The sequence below is a fragment of the Clupea harengus genome, chromosome 24, assembly GCF_900700415.2.
Source record: "Clupea harengus chromosome 24, Ch_v2.0.2, whole genome shotgun sequence".
In the NCBI taxonomy this organism is placed as follows: domain Eukaryota; kingdom Metazoa; phylum Chordata; class Actinopteri; order Clupeiformes; family Clupeidae; genus Clupea; species Clupea harengus.
In genome coordinates, this window is record NC_045175.1 from 8,372,686 (window position 1) to 8,391,697 (window position 19,012).

Genomic DNA, 19,012 nt, shown 5'->3' on the forward strand with positions numbered 1-19,012 from the left:
CAATAAACAAGAAAGCTAACCATAGCTAGCAAGTTAGCTAGTTCCAGACTGGAAGCATCTTTTTTGGCAGACTTCCTGTTGCATCAAACGATTGATGTAAGTTTCTGTGAGCTCGGTTCATTGTCGTCGCTACGCTTGTGGTGAGTGGTGTACACCTGTATACTTTTATAATGATGCAAATGATGACAATGTATCAGCATTATCAACACCTCCAAGTAATTTCCCCGTTTTGGTGCTGCTGTTAGTGGCTGAACAAGCTGCAATGCTAGCGTTTTAGCTCTTCAGCTAGCATAATCCAAACAGAACTAATGATGCGTAGCTAAATCGGATAGGATTCCGACTGATTTTCTGTACAAGCCAACATACATACATATTGTGCATGCTAGCCATCCCTCTCGACGAACACCACTATCCAGGCTGACTGGTCTTGACAGGTCCGATGCAGCTGTCGTTAGCTTGGTAGAACGCATACAGTTCAGGTTAGCCGTTTGGGCTAGTTAATTAGCCAGCTGATTTTGAGTAATAGGCAAGTTAGCTTTGTTGCATTGGCGGTGTGTAGGCCTGTATGGAGAATAAACCATAATATATTCGTAGCGCTACAAGACACGCGCTTTACTACATCCTTAGTGTTACCTATTAGGAGTTGATACTTTGCTTGTATCCAGTCCCTCAATGATTGATTTGGTATTGTGGGTGGCTGTTGCCAGAAGTTTACAGCTAACGTTACACTAATATTGTGTCCGCTGGCTGTGGCAGTTTGAGCATCATATTTCAATTACTAGCTTGTAATTGTATGCACGGCTCTCTGCGCCTTCGTGTTTGTCATTACTGTCTTTTAATTCACCACAGCCTTTGAAAGGACTAAATGCAGCTCGCCAGACTACGATGAGAATACCCTGACTCTCTGGGAGACACTGGAAGAATGGCTGCAGAGCTATTCCCTACTAAGAAACCGGCACCTGTATCTACTCAGACATCCGGCAGCGCCGTGCAACAGTACCAGCAGCAGAACATCAGCAACAACAACACGATCCAGGGTTGCAACTGGCAAGGCCTCTATCCATCGATAAGAGAGAGGTATCCATCTGACACCAGCTTCACTCTGCTGTCTGTTTCTGAATACAACCCCACTGTGTGTATTGTGTGTGTGTGTGTGTGTGTGTGTGTGTTGCATATATTTAATTCTTGCCAAGAATCTGCATCACCGTAATACTATGGCAATGGCATTGACAGGAAGTTATCGTTTGTTCAAACCCAGCTATTTCCAATGTGTGCAGCAGTAATTGTGAGGGATCTACCGCTACTTAGATGACCTTCCATGCTTCATGAAAGATTAGTGCCAGTTTAATTAATAATGTTTCCTGCCCTTTGAATACTGGCCTTGCTGTCACAATGCTGTGTTCTCTAAGCTCTGTCATTGTGGTCCTTGAGAGAAGACCTGTGAGGTTTTCTGCAACAGCAAGAACAAATGCTTGAGCTTTTTCTTTCCTTTACCTGTTGTATCTGCCAACTAGTACTTTACTTATTATTTGCCATGCTGCTAATAAATAGCTCTAATCTCGGCATTTCAGTGAAAAGAACGAGGATTATTACCACAACTATCAACAAAGGTGTTGTTTTAGTTGTTGCCGTGGTCGCGGTTGGCACGGGGAACAGAGTGCCAGGCTGCGTGTGGTGGCTGAGTTTACCCTGATGGCAAGAGTAATGCAGAGCATAATGCCGTCGTTGTTGTTTGCCTAATCTGCAGGAACTCAGTCATGTTCAACAACGAGCTGATGGCTGATGTGCACTTCGTGGTGGGGCCACCAGGGGGCACTCAGAGAGTACCAGGACACAAAGTAAGTGTGCTTCAACAATGCATCCCTTAATGCTAGTTGCTTTTCTAGTGCCCCACGGTGCCCCACGGTAACAGTTAAACAAGTAAGAATATAAAGACAAGAATGCATTTGGGTAATGAATGGCACTGTGGGAGGATGATGATGATGATGATGATGTTCTCCTGTACCTCTGACAGTACGTCCTGGCGGTCGGGAGTTCTGTGTTCCACGCCATGTTCTACGGGGAGCTGGCCGAGGATAAGGAAGAGATCCGCATCCCAGATGTGGAGCCCCCTTCCTTCCTGGCCATGTTGAAGTAAGACGTGTATTTATACAGACACATTTATCCTACATCCTTTCCACCAAATGGTCACATCCTGTCAGCCAAACGTGACTTCCTGTCCTGTGGTCATTGAACACATGGACACAGATCAGGCAGGAATACCACGGAATACCCAAATGGCAAACCCCAACCTCTTGTGAACTAAATTGCAAATCCTTTGGCCATTCTTTTTTACACATTGACATCCTGACTACTAAATACAAAAAATCTGTGGCATTAAAATTGGTGTATGGAATTGATCATTATTTTCACTAGGCCAAATTAATAAAATAAAAAAGCAGGATGTATATCCCTTTAAGGTGACTATACTGGCACTGATTGCCTATCCTCCTTCCACTCCCCTATCCTCTCTTTATTTTTTTTCCCCATTCTCCTCCCCCTCTTTTTTTTTCTCAGGTACATCTACTGTGACGAGATCGACCTGTGTGCCGACACCGTTCTGGCCACTCTCTACGCCGCCAAGAAGTACATCGTGCCGCACCTGGCGCGCGCCTGCGTCTCGTTCCTGGAGACGTCGCTCAGCGCGCGCAACGCCTGCGTGCTGTTGTCGCAGAGCTGCCTGTTCGAGGAGCCCGAGCTGACGCAGCGCTGCTGGGAGGTGATCGACGCGCAGGCCGAGCTGGCGCTGCGCTCGGACGGCTTCTGCGACATCGACGCGCCCACCCTGGAGAGCATCCTGCGCCGCGAGACGCTCAACGCCAAGGAGACGGCTTTGTTCGACGCGGCGCTTCGCTGGGCCGAGGCCGAGTGCGGGCGGCAGGGCATAGTGCCGAGCGCCGAGAAGAAACGCGAGGCGCTGGGCAAGGCGCTCTACCTCATCCGCGTGCCCGCCATGCCGCTGGACGACTTCGCCAACGGGCCGGCGCAGTCGGGCGTGCTGACGCTGGCCGAGACCAACGACGTGTTCCTGTGGCACACGGCGGCACGAAAGCCGTCGCTGCTCTTTGTCCGCGAGGCCCGCGCTGGGCTGGCGCCGCAGCGGTGCCACCGCTTCCAGTCGTGCGCGTACCGCAGCAACCAGTGGCGCTACCGTGGCCGCTGCGACAGCATCCAGTTCGCCGTCGACCGGCGCGTGTTTGTGGCGGGGTTCGGGCTGTACGGGTCGAGCTGCGGCTCGGCCGAGTACAGCGCCCGCATCGAGCTCAAGCGGCAAGGCGTGACACTCGGCGTGAGCGTGGCTAAATACTTCTCGGACGGCTCGAGCAGCACGTTCCCCGTGTGGTTCGAGCACCCGGTGCAGATAGAACCGGACACGTTCCACACAGCCAGCGTGGTTCTCGACGGGAACGAGCTGAGCTACTTCGGCCAGGAGGGCATGACGGAGGTGCAGTGCGGGAAGGTGACGTTCCAGTTCCAGTGCTCGTCCGACAGCACCAACGGAACTGGGGTACAGGGCGGACAAATCCCAGAACTCGTATTCTACGCCTGAGAGAGAAAGATGGGAGGACGGATAGAAAGAGGGAAGGAAGAGAACAGAGCTGGTGTTTCCCAGCGAACGACACTAAGCGCTGGGCGATCAAACTCATCCACTAACTGTGCGACTGCTATCGTATGATTACAGAAAGCGCTGCACTTAAAGATGTCCTGTGATTTTTTCTTTTCTCTCGTCCCCCTTTTTCATCTGTACGGTCCGATAAAGACAGTTAGTATTTTCCCCACTCAAACACTTAACATTCCTTAAAAGGACACCCATATTTGATTTTCCAGACCTTTCTATAGGTTCATCACTAGTGTGATGGAAGTCATTCCTTAATACTGTCACTTTTGTGTGCGAAGATGAGCACTGAAGGTTCTTTTCAGACTATGGTCTTTCAAAGTTTACAACTAGCAGTTAAGTTTCGATGTCTTACCTGGGCAGGATCAATATCCTCCCAAAACATGAATCAATTTTTATTATTATTATTATTATTATTATTAATAAGCAGTCTCATGTGTTGATTATAAATAGTCATATATGTACAAGCTATAACTGCGTAAGGACAATGAGTTTTTTTTCTTCTGGAAAATGTTTCCAGTAATTGTAACAATTTTATAGCCAACATTTACTAGCACAATTTTATGTTTCTGAGCAAGAAACGGAATTTGCCAAACAAAATGTGTTAATGTTTATATGTATTCACAATATTACTGTGATTTAAAACTTTTACTTTTCTATTTTGTGTCATCATGAAAACCTGTGCCAGTATGACGACTACCTGCTGCCCTGGTAGTACTAGTTCTGAGCTAGCGGAACAAGAAGATACGGCGCTGTGGCCGAGATGCTAACGGTTTACATGCTAACAAGGTGGCGGCCACACCCCTACATACTGAGCATAGAGCTTAACACTGACTGCTTTCTTTTAAATGAAATGTAGCTGGTCGTGTCGTTAAATAAGTCTAAATGCTGCTAGAGCAACAGTAGCTTTCCCTTTGGATCCATACATGCTTGTTTCTGGTGATTTTGATTTCTTTTGTTTACATTTTTCAGGGTCTGACAAAGTGACCAACTGCAATAATAGGTCAGAAATGAGAAAAATCCATGTGTGTAATTCACATGAATATGGTAGTGTGCCTAAACAATGCAAATTGTGTTGTTGGTCTTAGCATGTTGACAAGAAAACAAACAAAAATGATCACAGGCAGTTCATTTTGGGGTGGATAGCCAGACACCTTCTATACAGTCAGACATTTTTGGATACGTGAAATAATCAAGAACATCTGTACACTTCAAACTCTATCCAGTAACTCAAGCAACCCCCCCCCCCCCCCCCCAACTCTTTCCCCCTGATACGAGGAGCACTACATCCAGTCCGCATGTCTGTTTCAGCGGCAGAGTTACCTGAGGAAATTCACCTCAGAACTGCAGTCAGTGAAGCTCCATGCTCAAGTGAAGTATGAATTATGGTGAGCAGTATAAACAGCAGTACTCTAATCGGTGCTGTAGATTAATTATCAGATGAATAAAAAAAAAAGACGACTCTTATGGTCTCTATATGCTATGTTGCACTAATTGTACAGAACTGCCCTTTTATAAAGTGATGGTTTTGTTTATTTTTAAAACACTAATTCTAACATTTGTTTGTTTGTTTGTTTGGTTGTTGATACTCTGACTGGCCTGTGATCGGTGCTCTAAGGGTAGTAGCATACCTGTGAGATTCCACTGCTTCACGTGCCTGTCATACGGTCGTACCCACCCCCTGTGTGCAAGTGCCAACAGACTCATGAATGTGTGCATTGGTATCGAATCAAACAATAAAAAACGTTAACAGTTTCTGTGAAAGTGACTTTTTTTCTGGAGTCGTCCTCTTTTAATGATAATGAGAGGGGGGGGGGGGGGAGTCAACTTTAGCCTCAAAACAGGAAAATCTTACATAGAAAGTCGCTGGATCGCCCACAAGTATCCAAAAAGTTTCCCATTTTCAGGAAGCAGTTATGAGAGTCCTAGTGCACACTTCTGAATGTAGATGATGGGGTGGATTTAACCAGAGTTTTTGGTGGTTTAATTGTAAATCAAGTCAGTTTGGACAGTACATGATGGGGTACTGCTCTCAATTCTTTCCCACCTTTAAAACAGAACCCTCTATTACATCTTCTGTTTCTTGCGGGCCTGAAACTGTTCCGTCTTGTTCTTGATGTTCTTGATGAGTAAAGACAGATTGGGGTCCGTCTCTTTCCTCTTGGACGTCGACGACGACGTCGTCGGCACGCTCTCGTCCGCCACTTCCTGTTTCTTTTTGGTCATTTCCTGTTCCTGCTTTTGCTGCTTCTCCTCCCGGCGGCGCTGCTTCTCGTCCAGGAAGCTCTGTGTGGCTTTGGTCTTCTTGTAGCCCGGTTCGGACGGGTCCAGGTTGTACAGGTGCGATGTGAACATGGCGTCGAACCGCGGGTCCTTCAGGTCCATCTGCATCAAACATGAGGAGGAGGAAGGGATGTCAGTCATAATCACAGAAATGGAAGTAAAATGGACAATGGCAACACTCTTCAATGTTCTGTAGTGCCTATTTTACTGGGAATCTCAACACATTACTATGGATGCCAATAAGTGCATAAACATCTTATGTTCTTAATATATTTGACTGTTATAAAACGATGTATATTGAACAAAACAAGTTCATTAATGCCCCCATCAGTGGGTTTGACCTTGACCACAGCATTGTTGGGGATAGGAATGTTAATTTTGTCCTAGTTAACAGAGGTTCTACAGTCACCATATTTATACAAAATACAAATTAAATTTAAAGAGCATGAAGCTTCCGTAGAGGTCACAATCTGGAATGAAGCACGGTCGCTGACCTGGAAGTTGTCCTCCTCCAGCGGTGTGTTGCTCTTCAGCAGCTTCTTCCTCTTCTTCTTGCTCAGGTTCTGCTCCTCCACGATCTTGTCAAAGTTGAAGTGCTTGTGCTTCTCGTCCTCGTCGTCATCCATCAACAGAGCCATCTCGGCCTGAACACACACACACACACACACACACAGAGACACACACACACAGACACACACACACGGACAGAAACAGGTGAGAACATGACTATGCGTCCTTATTCCAACAATACCCATATGCACAGATGTTGGCATATAAATACAAAGCTTAGAGCTTTCAAGACTACACCCAAACCATAGTCCACACAACCCTCACCTTCCGCCTCTCGATCTCCTCTTCCTCTTCTGGCGTCTTCTCTTCTTCCTCCTTCCTGTTCTTCTTGCCCTTGCCTTTGCCCTTAGGAGCTGTGGGCCAATCAGAATTAGGAGTTCAGAGGTCTTAAAGGCTACTCGCAAACCACATTTCGTGTAATGTAAAAAAAAAAAAAAACAAGTCTGTTTTCCTGTCAACCACACCAGTAATTACGAGACGGACTAATCACTTTCTGCCCTCAGTTGACATGTCATCCCAGGCACTTACCGGATGTGCCGAGCTCCTCGGAGAAGAAGGGGTCGTTGAAGTCCACGTCAGCAGGAAGCTCGTCATCGCTGATCTCAGCTTCTGCAGCCTCCTGAGGGGGGAAAGAAAAACTTGATTTGAGCGTGGAAAGAGAGAGAGAGAGTATGTGTGGGTCTCTCACTATTGCCCCAACAAAGAACCAGTTTCCCAAGAATACGGAATAAGGGGATTATGCCTCGTCCAAAATGTTGCTATTGCGAAGGATTCTGTCATTCAGGATAGAAAGCATAAAACAAAATGTGTGCGTGAGTGTGTTTAACACCTGTAAGCCCACAGACCCTCTGATATTATACCACAAAATGATGAAAAGTGTTTCTTTAAGCCTAACCCCACCTGTTTAGCTTTCCTCTTCTCTATCTTCTTGTCTTTCTTCTTCTGCAGGTACTCTTCCCATGGCGTCAGTTGTTCCTTCACTTCCATCTTCTTCTTCACCAGCTTCTCAGTCTTCTCCTTCAGACCTAATAAAGACAAATGCTTATTAACACTTTATAAATGCTAACTAACGCTCTATAGATGTCTTATACAGACACTTACCACAAGTGTTCTTAACAGTGATGCCCCAATGAAGGTCCAACCGTCCATCATTAATTAAGTAAGGGATGATGTACAGTCCGCCGGTCAGTATTCGAAAATAAATCCTGACGGGACGAACAGGACGCCGACTCTTGGGTCTTGTTTTGTCCTGAAGGGATTTATTTTCCCCGACCGGCAGACTATACATTATCCTGCTTATTAGATGGTTACTTGCCAATACGATAACAGACATTCCTCCAAAATACCTCTTTCAAATATTTTGACTTCCATTAAGAAAAAAATGTTTCAGGTGTTCAGACTACACTGAATTTCCGTTACCTTAATTGAGCGGACTACTTACGGAATTATATAAAAGATGTGAATTAGAAGCACAAAACCCGTTGCCAATGGCAGCAGTCATTATTTTTTGGCAGCGGTCATTATTAAGAATAATCAGACCTCCGAACAATGGGGATGGACCATTCAAATCAAAGGAAGTTTTGGCAACATTCGAAGGAGCCGTATAATAAAAAGCTTTCATTTTTCACTTTGTGCTCACTGAAAACTGTAAGACATTTTTTTCCATTTCCCAGCATTTCAAGGGCTTAACATTGTGAATACATTTTCCTCAGACCATTTTCCCTGTGCCGCCAACTTCCCTGTTCAGTTTTCCCCTCATCCATCTGAGCGGTTCGCTCCCTCACCTGGCACCCAGGTGATCTCCATCTCCATGTCGTGCTCCCGCTCCTTGTCGCGCTCCTTCTGCTGGATGCCCTGCAGCAGCTCTCGGTACTTGAGGATCTGGTCCTCCTTGCTCCTCTTTTTCCTGCTCTCCCTCGGTGTCGCCTCTCTGCTCTCGACCACTGGCTCCGGAGCTGTGAGGAGGAGGAGGTGACATTTGGTGATGGAGGATATTTGCATCGCTAATCGGTATTATTAGAGTATGGTCATCACTATGGTAACAATAGAGTATGGTCATCACTATGGTAACAATAGAGTGTAGTTGTAGCAGTGTTTCTAATACCATTTCTCACAGTACTCCAAGGTTGCCACTATAATTCAATGAGAAGTTCCACTGAGGCACAGACAAAATATTACACTAAAAATATGGCACTGTTCATATATAATTCTATTCACATATAATTCTATTCACTAAACAACATTAGCCAAGGTCATGGTCAAATACATTCATGGTGTCTTAATACATGAACGGCTAGTTCAGTCTGCTAGTATGTCCTCTATCAGCTCAGCATACCCTCGGGGACTTCCTCAGTCTGCTCCTCTTCCACCTCCACTTCCTCCTCCTCTTCCTCGCTTGAGGATGCCAGGTAGGTCTTGAAGTCCATGTCCAGCAGCTCATCCTTGTTGAAGTTCCTGCTGAAAGCCGTGACACGATCATGGTCCGTCTCGTCCCAGGTGAGCTCCACCTGTCCACAGACAAACACAAACACAAACACAAACACACACCAGACATTTCAATCCATGCAGTTTCATCAGAATCTCCATACGAAAATATCAACACACAACCATTAACATACAAGCATACCCAAATCCACACACAAATATACCTATACCTAAGTATATAATATACTTATCTTAAATCCTGTATCAAAATCCACATGTGTAAATATCAGCATACAACAAGAAAAACTCAACATGCCACAGGAATTCATAAGCATCATTATGTATGGTACAGGCAAACTGTCATAAAACAACAAATACTGTCCAATGATGCAAGTATGTGTGTGGTTGTGTTTTCAGGTTGAATGGCACAGAAGCAGAGACAGAGATGTGATGTGTACTCTATCAATATGCGTATATACATGTGTAGGTCTAAAACTGTGTACAGAGAGGTGTAGGTGAGTGTGTGTGTGTGTGTGTGGATCTAACCTTAGCAGTGGTGGTGGCAGTGGAGCTGGTGTGTGTGTGTGTGTGTGTGTGTGTGTGTGTGTGTGTGTGTGTATGGATCTAACCTTAGCAGTGGTGGTGGCAGTGGAGCTGGTGTGTGTGTGTGTGTGTGTGTGTGTGTGTGTGTGTGTGTGTGTGTGTGTGTGTGTGTGTGTGTGTATGGATCTAACCTTAGCAGTGGTGGTGGCAGTGGAGCTGAAGATTTTGGGCTGGTAGCTCGCCAGGTCGACATCAACAGCCTCGTCTGTGGGCTCGTCCTCAAAGATCATGTCATCTGGAACAAACCTGCACAGCACAATAAAAACATTAAAGGAATAAACCAAAGCTACAGAAATCTCAAACCTCCTGAACAAAATAAGTTGACATTTACCTTAAAACATCACCATATTTGTTATCATAAATGTTTTCAATGATACAGATGAAATTTGTTATCAACTTTTGACTTTAAACTATGGGAGCAGAATCAAACTTTACATCAATCAATTTAATGTAAAACAAGACAACAATGACGCTGTTCAAACTCAGGTGACGAGAGAAGATTCTTTCTGCCTCACCGCAGGTCTAGGGTGGAGCAGCTGCTCTCGTACTCGAAGCCGTCACACTCCTCGTAGACCTTCGTTGCCGTGGTCACCGTGTCGCACTCCACCAGCGCGTAGTAGTACCGCAGACGCTTGAACTGGTAGTCTCTGATCCGCTCTCTGTACAACCTGGAGAACCACACACATAAAGTCATTGAAATGGGATTAAAACACACACATATACACACACAATTAATGAAATAGTGTACACACACACACACACACAATGAATGAAATAGTGTACACACACACAATTAATGAAATGGTGTACACACACACACAATATATTAAATAGTTTACACACACACACACACACACACAATTAATGAAATAGTGTACACACACACACTTTGTGTGGCTCTACTCTACTTTGATGATTTTTGTTCTTTAACCATACTATAAGTAAGCCCTGAAAACAAGACAATGCAAGAACTATTCAAAACTACTAAGCCTGTGTTTGGCATTGTTACTTTTTCTCCTCCGTGTCGGCGTCGTCGTCAAAGTCTTCCGGGAGCGCGGTGAGCTCCAGAGGGCCCTGGGTCTGTTCTGCGTGGATGCGCTCCTTCCCAAACTCAGAGGGGTAGATCTGGAGCACGGGGGGGGGGGGTGAAAACATTCAGTGGGTTTGTGGTCGTGTTTCCAATGTGTGTAAGCCCGAATGTGACAGGAGTTTTTGAGTGTAAGACGCAGTGGTGTGCGGATGATTTACAGTCCAGTACAGTCCAGATGATTTACATTTGATATTATATTACTGTATTGTAGTATTTCACTGGGATAAAACTTCGGTCTTTGCACTGAATGTGCGGTTCCACACAAAAACTACCTTCACAGAGAGGATCACGCCGTCTTTGGGCTTGAAGGAGTTGAACAGGGCCAGCAGGTCTTTGGCCTTCATCCGGTCCCAGTTCATGTTGCACACCGCCAGCCGTCTGGAAAGCTGGAAAAACACAACAGGGAGGATAAACAAACAAACAAACCAACAAACAAACAAACAATCCTGTATTTAGAATCTAAGATGATTTGCTCCACTTGCATACACAAGTAGCAATTTGCTGACAACTTTAAATGAAGGGAGGTACTACTGACTGATCTGCAGTGGGTTTAAACAAGAGGTTTTCCTCTACCTACACGCTGTGTTGAACACATGAATACTGAAATTAGTCATCTAAAAACTTATAATTATAAATGCTTTTAGGATATTATGAGCCTGATATGAGTGTGTTGTTTGAGATTGTGTGGTTGTGTGTGTGTGTTTGTATGTGCAGATCAATATGCACTCACCTCATCAGCACGAGGGGCATCCTTCCACATCTCGCCCCAGTCGTGCACGATCTCCTCTCCCTCGCGACGGAGGATGTCCTCCACGTCGTCCTCATCTTCGTCTGAGCTGGTCTCCACGTTGCCTTTCCCTCTGGCCAGATCAGGGCCGCTGTCACCGTCGCTCTCAACCTCAGACTCAGAACCTGTGTCTTCATCATCATCCTCATCTTCTTCTTCGTCATCCTCCTCTTCGTCATCCTCTTCACCCTCCCCTTCCTGCACACTATCTTCTGATACACCCCCCTCCATATCATCATCACCAGAATCATCATCTTCTTCTCCTTTTTCACTTGGCTCCTCCTCCTCCTCCTCGCCTGTCAAAACAAGAATAGCAATGACCTGCTTTAAAATGCCTTCACATCTCTACTCAGCATCATTACTTTGACACAGAAAGAGGCAATCTACCACCTTGCCCCATTTGTGTACCCTCACACCTCTCTTCAATTCCAGCACTTACCTTCCTCGTAGACTTTAACGCCTTTAGTTGGTTCCTCCTCCTCCTCGCCTGTCAAAACAAGAATAGCAATGACCTGCTTTAAAATGCCTTCACATCTCTACACCATCCTTACTTTGACACAGAAAGAGGCAATCTACCACGTTGCCCCGTTGGTGTACACTCTCACACCCTCTCCAGCACTTACCTTCCTCGTAGACTTTAACGCCTCTAGTTGGCTGCACCGTCTTGAGGAGTGGGGTGTCTTTTGGTTTGGAGGTTTTCTTGTCTTTCTTTAAAGTCTTTACATCTTTATCCTCTTCTTCCTCCGCCTCTTCGTCTTGAATCTCCTCTAACTCTGCTTTGGATGCCTTCTTTTTCTTCTTCTCCTTCTTTTTCTTTCCCTCTTGCTTCTCCAGCTCAGTATCGGAGAAATCAGAGTCTGACAGTTTGTAGAACCGCTTCAGATCCTCAGACGAGGTGTGGTTGACCGGTCGACCACGCTTGTCGACGGTATATTTTAGTTTGAAACGGTCGTCGTGGAACATAGACTGGAACCGCTTATCAATCTTGATCTTGCGCTCCTTGTCAGGCATCTCCCAGAAGCGCGGGTCCTTCTTCACCTTGAGAAAGCGGTCGTCATCGCCGCCCTGGTTCTTCTCGGAAGCCATGTCTGTGGTTCTGTTTTAGTGCTTGCTAAATTACCTGCAACAACAAAACAAGGCTAACTTAGGTCTCTAATACCAGACAATTTGAAAGTCCCGTTAACCAAGTCAGAACACAATTACACACAATCTGTTAATATCTCGATTCTCAATGTCTTTACTAACGTTCATATTTCCTAAAATTATCGAATACTGTAGGTTGACGAGCTAGCTTTCTTTTTAGTAAACTATTACCTGGCAACAACTAAGGTTAGCTAGCCAAACTGCAGACATTGTAGATAAGTATAAGATGAGTAGTTGGCACTCCGTATATTTTCCGTACACATTTTTCCATAAAGTTAATTAAGCTAACATCCTTACCTGTTATACTGTACTCACGTTTGTGGTTACATTAGATATATGTTGTCAAAAAGCTTGCAAACAGTAATGAAATCCCACTACGACAGGGTCAGCTGCGTGAAAATACACTTCTCTCCACGTGTTTTCCCGACATGCCCTCGTTTCACGTTCTCTACATTCTACGGCAACTCAAGAAGTTCAAAATTCATCAGTAATTTCTATAACAGTTGAGATGTTTATTGTCATATACTTCTACGATTTACTATCTAAAACAACACATTCTTGACTTCCGCAGAGTCACTATAAGATATGAACCTTTTCACATCTAAATGTAAAAGACTTTCACTAATAAGATATAAATAATGTATCCTTCGTGGAGAAATCATGTTCCACAGCTTCGCGTTGTTGTTCCCCGGAAAGGTCACCGAGTCGGACACACAACACACTGCTAATGTGGAGGAGAGCTTGTGTAATGTCGCGTACTCTCGGATGATTTGCAGATACTTTAATTCCCTGGCCTCCTTTTAATCCACATACCTCGGAGAGCACAAGGATTTAGCATGTATTCGTTGATAAATAAGAGTGTTTTAAATGACGGTTGTATTTGTCAGCTATTAAGGACATGCATGAGCAGAGTGGCAGCGCTTCCCGAGGTACCCAGGCATAGGAATATTTCCACTGGACGTGCGAAACCTGAACATGCTTTGTCCAAATCGCAATACCAATCGTCTTTAAGATGTGCCAGGCAACTCTCGGGCAGACCAGGAGGAGCGATGAACGTCTTTGACAGGACTATGAAACGCAAACAGAAGAAGTGGGCAGCATCGCTTCAAGACGGCGACCAGTACGATTACCTGAGAGCAGAGGTAACGCTAACATGCAATTGGATAACTGACGGATACCTACTGCAGTGTGACAAATACAAATCACAACATTATATATTTTGTTCTGATGCTTCTCTTCGAACAGATTGGACTTAGAGTGGCAGACAGAGTTTACGACGTTGCAAGGTACATGACCCGAGCGCTTTTTATGCAACACTGTCTTCTGGCTATACTGTGCTATGATTAACCTAGATGTCGGTCTACGTTTGGGTGGGTTGAGCAGGTTCAGAGCATATCAGGAAATAATACATCCTTGCAACTATTCATTGTTGTATGCCGTTTCATAAAGTGACCGTTGTTGTTTGTAGGACCTTTCCTTTGGCATTAGATGTTGGCTGTGGAAAAAGTTACATTGCTGAGAATTTGAGCAAGGTAACAACTACAGCAAGATACATATCACCTCATCTCTATTTTCAATTATCTGATTTATAACACCATGTATTTTTTCACATATTTTTTTAGGATGTAGTTGAACGGTTCTTCCTTACCGATATATGTAGCAAGTCATTGGTGAGTAAACTAGTTTCTGCTCGGTGTTTTTCTGCTTTGTGTGCATCATATGCTCACACAAGCATGTTCATTCAAACATGACCTTTTTTAATGTACATAGAACTGTGATTTTATATCAGCCTGCCTAGTGGCAAGAGGGGTTATATCAGGTCATGCACTCAGCAATGTTTTTTGTATGTCACGTTTGACCTCTCCAACCTCAGGCAGATGGGTCCCCCCTTTTTGAGCCGGGTTCTACTGAAGGCTTCTTCCTGTTTTCCTTGCCATCGGGTTCAGGCCTCCTAAAGCACCCTTGACAAAATGTTGACTTTTAATGGCGATAGATAAATTAATAAAATGTAATTGAATTGAAGCTAGTCAGGACATTAAGATCCCTGATGGACCCCTCATCATGTCCCCCAGAGGCAGCAGAGGCCGAGTGAGATGCCCAGCCACTGCGTCCTGGCCGATGAGGAGTACCTGCCATTTAAAGACAACACTTTTGATCTGGTGGTCAGCAGTTTAAGGTAATGCACCCTTCTCAAATAACCTTAGTGCTTAGTTACAACAACTAACACAAGCAGGGGGAAATACATTTTAAGTGACAAAAAGTCTTGTTTTGAGTATGCTGTTTCACAATAGATTAGATGTTATTGGCTATTGTGTTGTAAGTTCAATAGATCTTAACTTACTGAAAGTTAGCGGCATTGAAAGGGCACTTGTGTTAGATTATAAATAAGGCAACACTTTTAATGGAGTTCATCCAAACCTGTCTTACTGCCTGACTGAGTGGGTCGACAGTTCATATATTTCCCTCTGTTTCAGCCTGCACTGGATCAATGACCTTCCTGGTGCTTTACGACAGGTATGTCATATTCCTTGGTTGGTTCAGTAATATTAGTCAATTTGAGTAATTACATTGTTATTCATACGCAAGGCCAGTCAGTGTGCATGTTCTGGAATATGAAAAGTCTACAGCCATTTGTAAACAGTAGATGGCGCCCTTGAGTTATAATGACTAAAGGCAGGCAGAATTGACAAACTGCGTTGCTCATCTGGTGCTAATCTGTGGTTCACACATAGTTAACCATGAGAATGTTCTCTATAGTATATATAGTTTAGCCAAGTCATACTCTCACAGATTTCATCAGTAATATCCTCTCAACCTTTGGTGAAGTCACCCTGTCTATCTAATTCAATTTCATGGTGCATTGCTGAAATGAAAACCTGATCTTTGTGTAATTGGTTTGCAGTAACTCTTGATAAAACTTGCCGTTTTGTCCAGATCTCCCTAATCCTCCGTCTCTTTTCATCACTCTCTCTCCTCCTCTCACTCTCTTCCCTATCCCCCCCCCCCATATCTCTCCCTCTCTTTGCTCTCTCGCTCCCATATCTCCATCCCTTCATCCCTTCCTGTCCCACCTCTTCTCTCCTCTCTCATACCCCATACACTCTGTTACAACTTTTTCCCCTTTCTCTGTTTCTTTCTCTCTCTCTCTCTTTCTCCATCTCTTTCTAACGGCCCCTATCTCTTTCTTTCCCCATCTCTCTCTCCAACTGTCCATTTCTCTCTCTCTCTCTCTCTCTCTCCATCTCTCTCTCCAACTGTCCCTTTCTCTATATCTCTCTCTCTCCATAACTCCATTTCTCTATCTCTCTCCAACTGTCTCTTTCTCTCCCTCTCTCCATAACTCCATCTCTCTTTCTCCTCTCCCATCTCAGATCCAGCAGGTTCTGAAGCCTGACGGCGTGTTCATCGGGGCGATGGTCGGGGGGGAGACCCTGTACGAGCTGCGCTGCTCCCTGCAGTTGGCCGAGTTGGAGCGCGAGGGGGGGTTCGCTCCGCACATCTCCCCCTACACGGCCGTCACCGACTTGGGCAACCTGATGGGCCAAGCGGGCTTCAACATGCTCACCGTGGTACGAGCCCTGGATAGGAGCCTCTGTAGTGTGATCGTCCCGTTATCCTATTGGTCAGGAGATGGAGTACTATGTACTATCTAGGGTGCTACTACTAAGTGGATAGGTGATTAGGGACGGAATGGAATGGAATGGAATGGAGCCCTGCATTGTGATTACCTCAGGATTCCGCTAGAGCGCTTTAGCGTGATAGTGCTACAGTCATGGTGAAATGGTAGAGAGACTAGAAGGTGGGAAACTCTTGTGACCTCTTTTTCCTCACCTAAATCATTTCAAACTGATTACTCACTGGGCCAAAATCATCCCTCGCTGATTAATAGTCCAAATATATGTGACTGACTACTCAAGTTCCACTCAATTCTCTGAAGCTCTACTCAAGTGCTTGTTTGTAGACTTAACGTTTTCTTTTAGCAATCATGAACTGCGTTTTGCACTTCTGTATTTGCATTACACAACTTAACAGAGGTCTTTCATTTTCCCGTTTAATACTGTCACCAGTACATTTTACTTGTTGTGATGCTGTATGGAGCTACAGAGTGTCTGTGTTTTGGCTTCATTACTCCGTGGTCATATCTCATTTTTGTTTTACAGGACATTGATGAAATCCAGGTCCACTTCCCAGGAATGCTTGAGGTCATGAAGGACTTGCAAGGTAAGCAGTTCGAATGCTAGGAGCATATTGCTTCGCCTCAGATCAACTTTCAAATGTTTATTTGAAGTTGTTATTGTCTTTTTGGAGAATGAGCGGTTGAATAATTGTGGTATGGGAATTATGTTGATTACAGAGACATTCAGATAATGTATAGTGACATTTCTAGTGGTTTAAAAGTTTAATAACACTGGTCATTATTGGTCTTTTTAAGGAATGGGAGAAAGCAACTGTGCGTGGAACAGGAAGCCGATGATCCATAGAGACACCCTGTTAGCAGCGGCGGCTATCTACAAGGGTGAGGTTGCCAACAACATAAACGCTAACACATTACCTTTTATGGTAGGCCTTCTCCTTTTGACTGATGAGTAATTACTAGTACTGTGACATCACATGCTGAGCACAGAGTGATGGTAGCCTTCATTACGGAACCTTGCTAAATTTTAATCCATCATCACTTCAGGGACACAATTTGCAGTTATAAAAAGGTAATGATCCAGTGTGACTATGCATATCAGATCCACATTATTAGTTAGCTAAAGTGTAGCTGTGAAGTCACACTAGTTAATTGAACTTTAATATAAAGGGACGGTTCACCCAGACCAATTCCCCATTATTAAATGTTTAGCTGAGCCATCCCTTTTGAAGACAGCTGGATAATAATTCCTTGTGAACGTGGGTTAATTTTTGTCCCCCACAGAGATGTATGGGAATGAGGACGGTACCGTCCCAGCCACCATTGAGGTCCTTCACATGATTGGCTGGAAACCCCATGAGTCTCAGGTATCAATGACCATCTCGTCTTACCCCCTCCTCATCTCTCCCGTCTGTCTGTCTGTCTGTCTCTGTCTCGTCATGCTTTGCTCTAAATCACCAGCTCCCTCTGTCTTACTATTTCTATTCCCCTCACAACCTTCCTTCAACTCTGTAAGCTTTTCATGTTCATATTGCTGAACCGGGTCTACAAAACTCGTGGTGGGGATTTTCCATAGTGATGAAGTAGGTGCGAGACAGCGTTGAACTTGGGGCTAACTCTGGGGTGTTGGTGAATGTTGCCCAAGGCTATCGAAGGAGAAACCCAACCAAAAATGTTAAACCTGGTATTCTGTGATATCATGGGAGTACACATTTCCACATACTAGATGGATGGATGGATACTTTATTAAGATATAATTATAATGGATGGATACTTTATTAAGATATAAATATATATCTTTGTATATATATGTGAGTGAGAGAGAGACAGACAGAGTGTGAGTGAGAGACAGACAGACAGAGTGAGAGTGAGAGAGAGAGAGAGAGAGAGAGAGAGAGTGAGAGTGAGAGAGAGACAGACAGACAGACAGTGAGAGAGAGACAGACAGACAGAGTGAGAGTGAGACAGACAGAGTGAGACAGAGAGAGTGAGAGTGAGACAGAGAGAGAGACAGACAGAGTGAGAGAGAGAGAGAGACAGACAGAGTGAAAGAGAGACAGTGAGAGAGAGACAGACAGACAGAGTGAGACAGACAGAGAGAGACAGACAGAGTGAGAGAGAGACAGACAGAGTGAGACAGAGAGAGTGAGAGAGAGACAGACAGACAGACAGTGAGAGAGAGACAGACAGACAGAGTGAGACAGACAGAGTGAGAGTGAGACAGAGAGAGAGAGAGACAGAGAGAGAGAGAGAGAGAGAGAGAGAGAGTGAGAGTGAGAGTGAGAGTGAGAGTGAGAGTGAGAGTGAGAGTGAGAGAGAGAGTGAGAGAGAGAGTGAGAAATAACTGACCTCTACCTCTGTTGTTATCTGCTCAACTCACCCATTCTTAACATGTTAAACAACCTATGTATATAATATGGATCTAATTGATATGCATTTTAACAACATATGTATATAATATGGATCTAATTGATATGCATTTTGAATCATGCATGTTTGTTTTTGTAAACCTTTGCTGATGTTTGGACCTGTCTCCTCCATGTGTGTTCTCAGGCCAAGCCTGCCAAGAGAGGCTCAGCTAACGTATCATTCGCAGACCTGTCCAAGATTGGCACAATTGCACCGGACCAAAAGTCATAGTCAGCGTGTGCGTCAGAGTGTGTGTGTGTGTGTGTGTGTGTGTGTGTGTGTGTGGGTAAGGTATTTTCTGTACATTCATTGGTATAGATACCATGGAGGTTTAAATGTACTCAATGTAATATTAAACAAAAACCTGTACACTTGTAAAGAAATTCAAAATGTCAATAAATGCTCAATGTAGTA

At 44.5% G+C, this 19,012-nt stretch overlaps 3 protein-coding genes across 4 annotated transcripts in view; 2 read left to right on the forward strand and 1 right to left on the reverse strand.

Annotated features, from left to right (window-relative positions):
- The window catches only part of btbd3a (BTB (POZ) domain containing 3a), a 5,678-nt gene extending 268 nt beyond the window's left edge, over nt 1-5,410 (forward strand). The window contains exons 1-5 of one of the 2 annotated variants that reach the window (XM_031562588.2): nt 1-96; nt 850-1,077; nt 1,748-1,838; nt 2,015-2,133; nt 2,557-5,410. The exon at nt 1-96 is cut by the window's left edge and continues 268 nt beyond it. In XM_031562588.2, coding sequence (XP_031418448.1) covers nt 923-1,077; nt 1,748-1,838; nt 2,015-2,133; nt 2,557-3,589 — 1,398 coding nt within the window. In that variant the 5' untranslated portion in view covers nt 1-96; nt 850-922 and the 3' untranslated portion in view covers nt 3,590-5,410. Of the gene's footprint in view, nt 141-849; nt 1,078-1,747; nt 1,839-2,014; nt 2,134-2,556 lie in introns of both variants that reach the window. The other variant, XM_012829039.3, reaches the window with a different exon arrangement.
- On the reverse strand, nt 5,388-13,009 carry esf1 (ESF1, nucleolar pre-rRNA processing protein, homolog (S. cerevisiae)). The gene is made up of 14 exons (XM_012829038.3): nt 12,853-13,009; nt 12,036-12,532; nt 11,356-11,708; nt 10,898-11,011; nt 10,545-10,660; nt 10,051-10,203; nt 9,667-9,781; nt 8,844-9,015; nt 8,293-8,463; nt 7,409-7,533; nt 7,037-7,127; nt 6,773-6,861; nt 6,433-6,582; nt 5,388-6,040 (listed from the first exon to the last, which is right to left on the reverse strand). Exons 2-14 carry the CDS (start codon nt 12,496-12,498, stop codon nt 5,723-5,725), a joined length of 2,430 nt encoding a protein of 809 aa, XP_012684492.2. The 5' UTR covers nt 12,499-12,532; nt 12,853-13,009; the 3' UTR covers nt 5,388-5,722.
- Nucleotides 13,010-13,106: 97 nt separating this feature from the next.
- On the forward strand, nt 13,107-19,012 carry ndufaf5 (NADH:ubiquinone oxidoreductase complex assembly factor 5). Its single transcript, XM_012829040.2, has 11 exons — nt 13,107-13,697; nt 13,801-13,841; nt 14,024-14,087; nt 14,178-14,225; nt 14,628-14,731; nt 15,030-15,069; nt 15,927-16,124; nt 16,716-16,776; nt 16,988-17,071; nt 17,474-17,556; nt 18,743-19,012. The coding sequence occupies exons 1-11, from the start codon at nt 13,392-13,394 to the stop codon at nt 18,827-18,829; spliced, it is 1,116 nt and encodes a 371-aa protein (XP_012684494.2). The 5' UTR covers nt 13,107-13,391; the 3' UTR covers nt 18,830-19,012.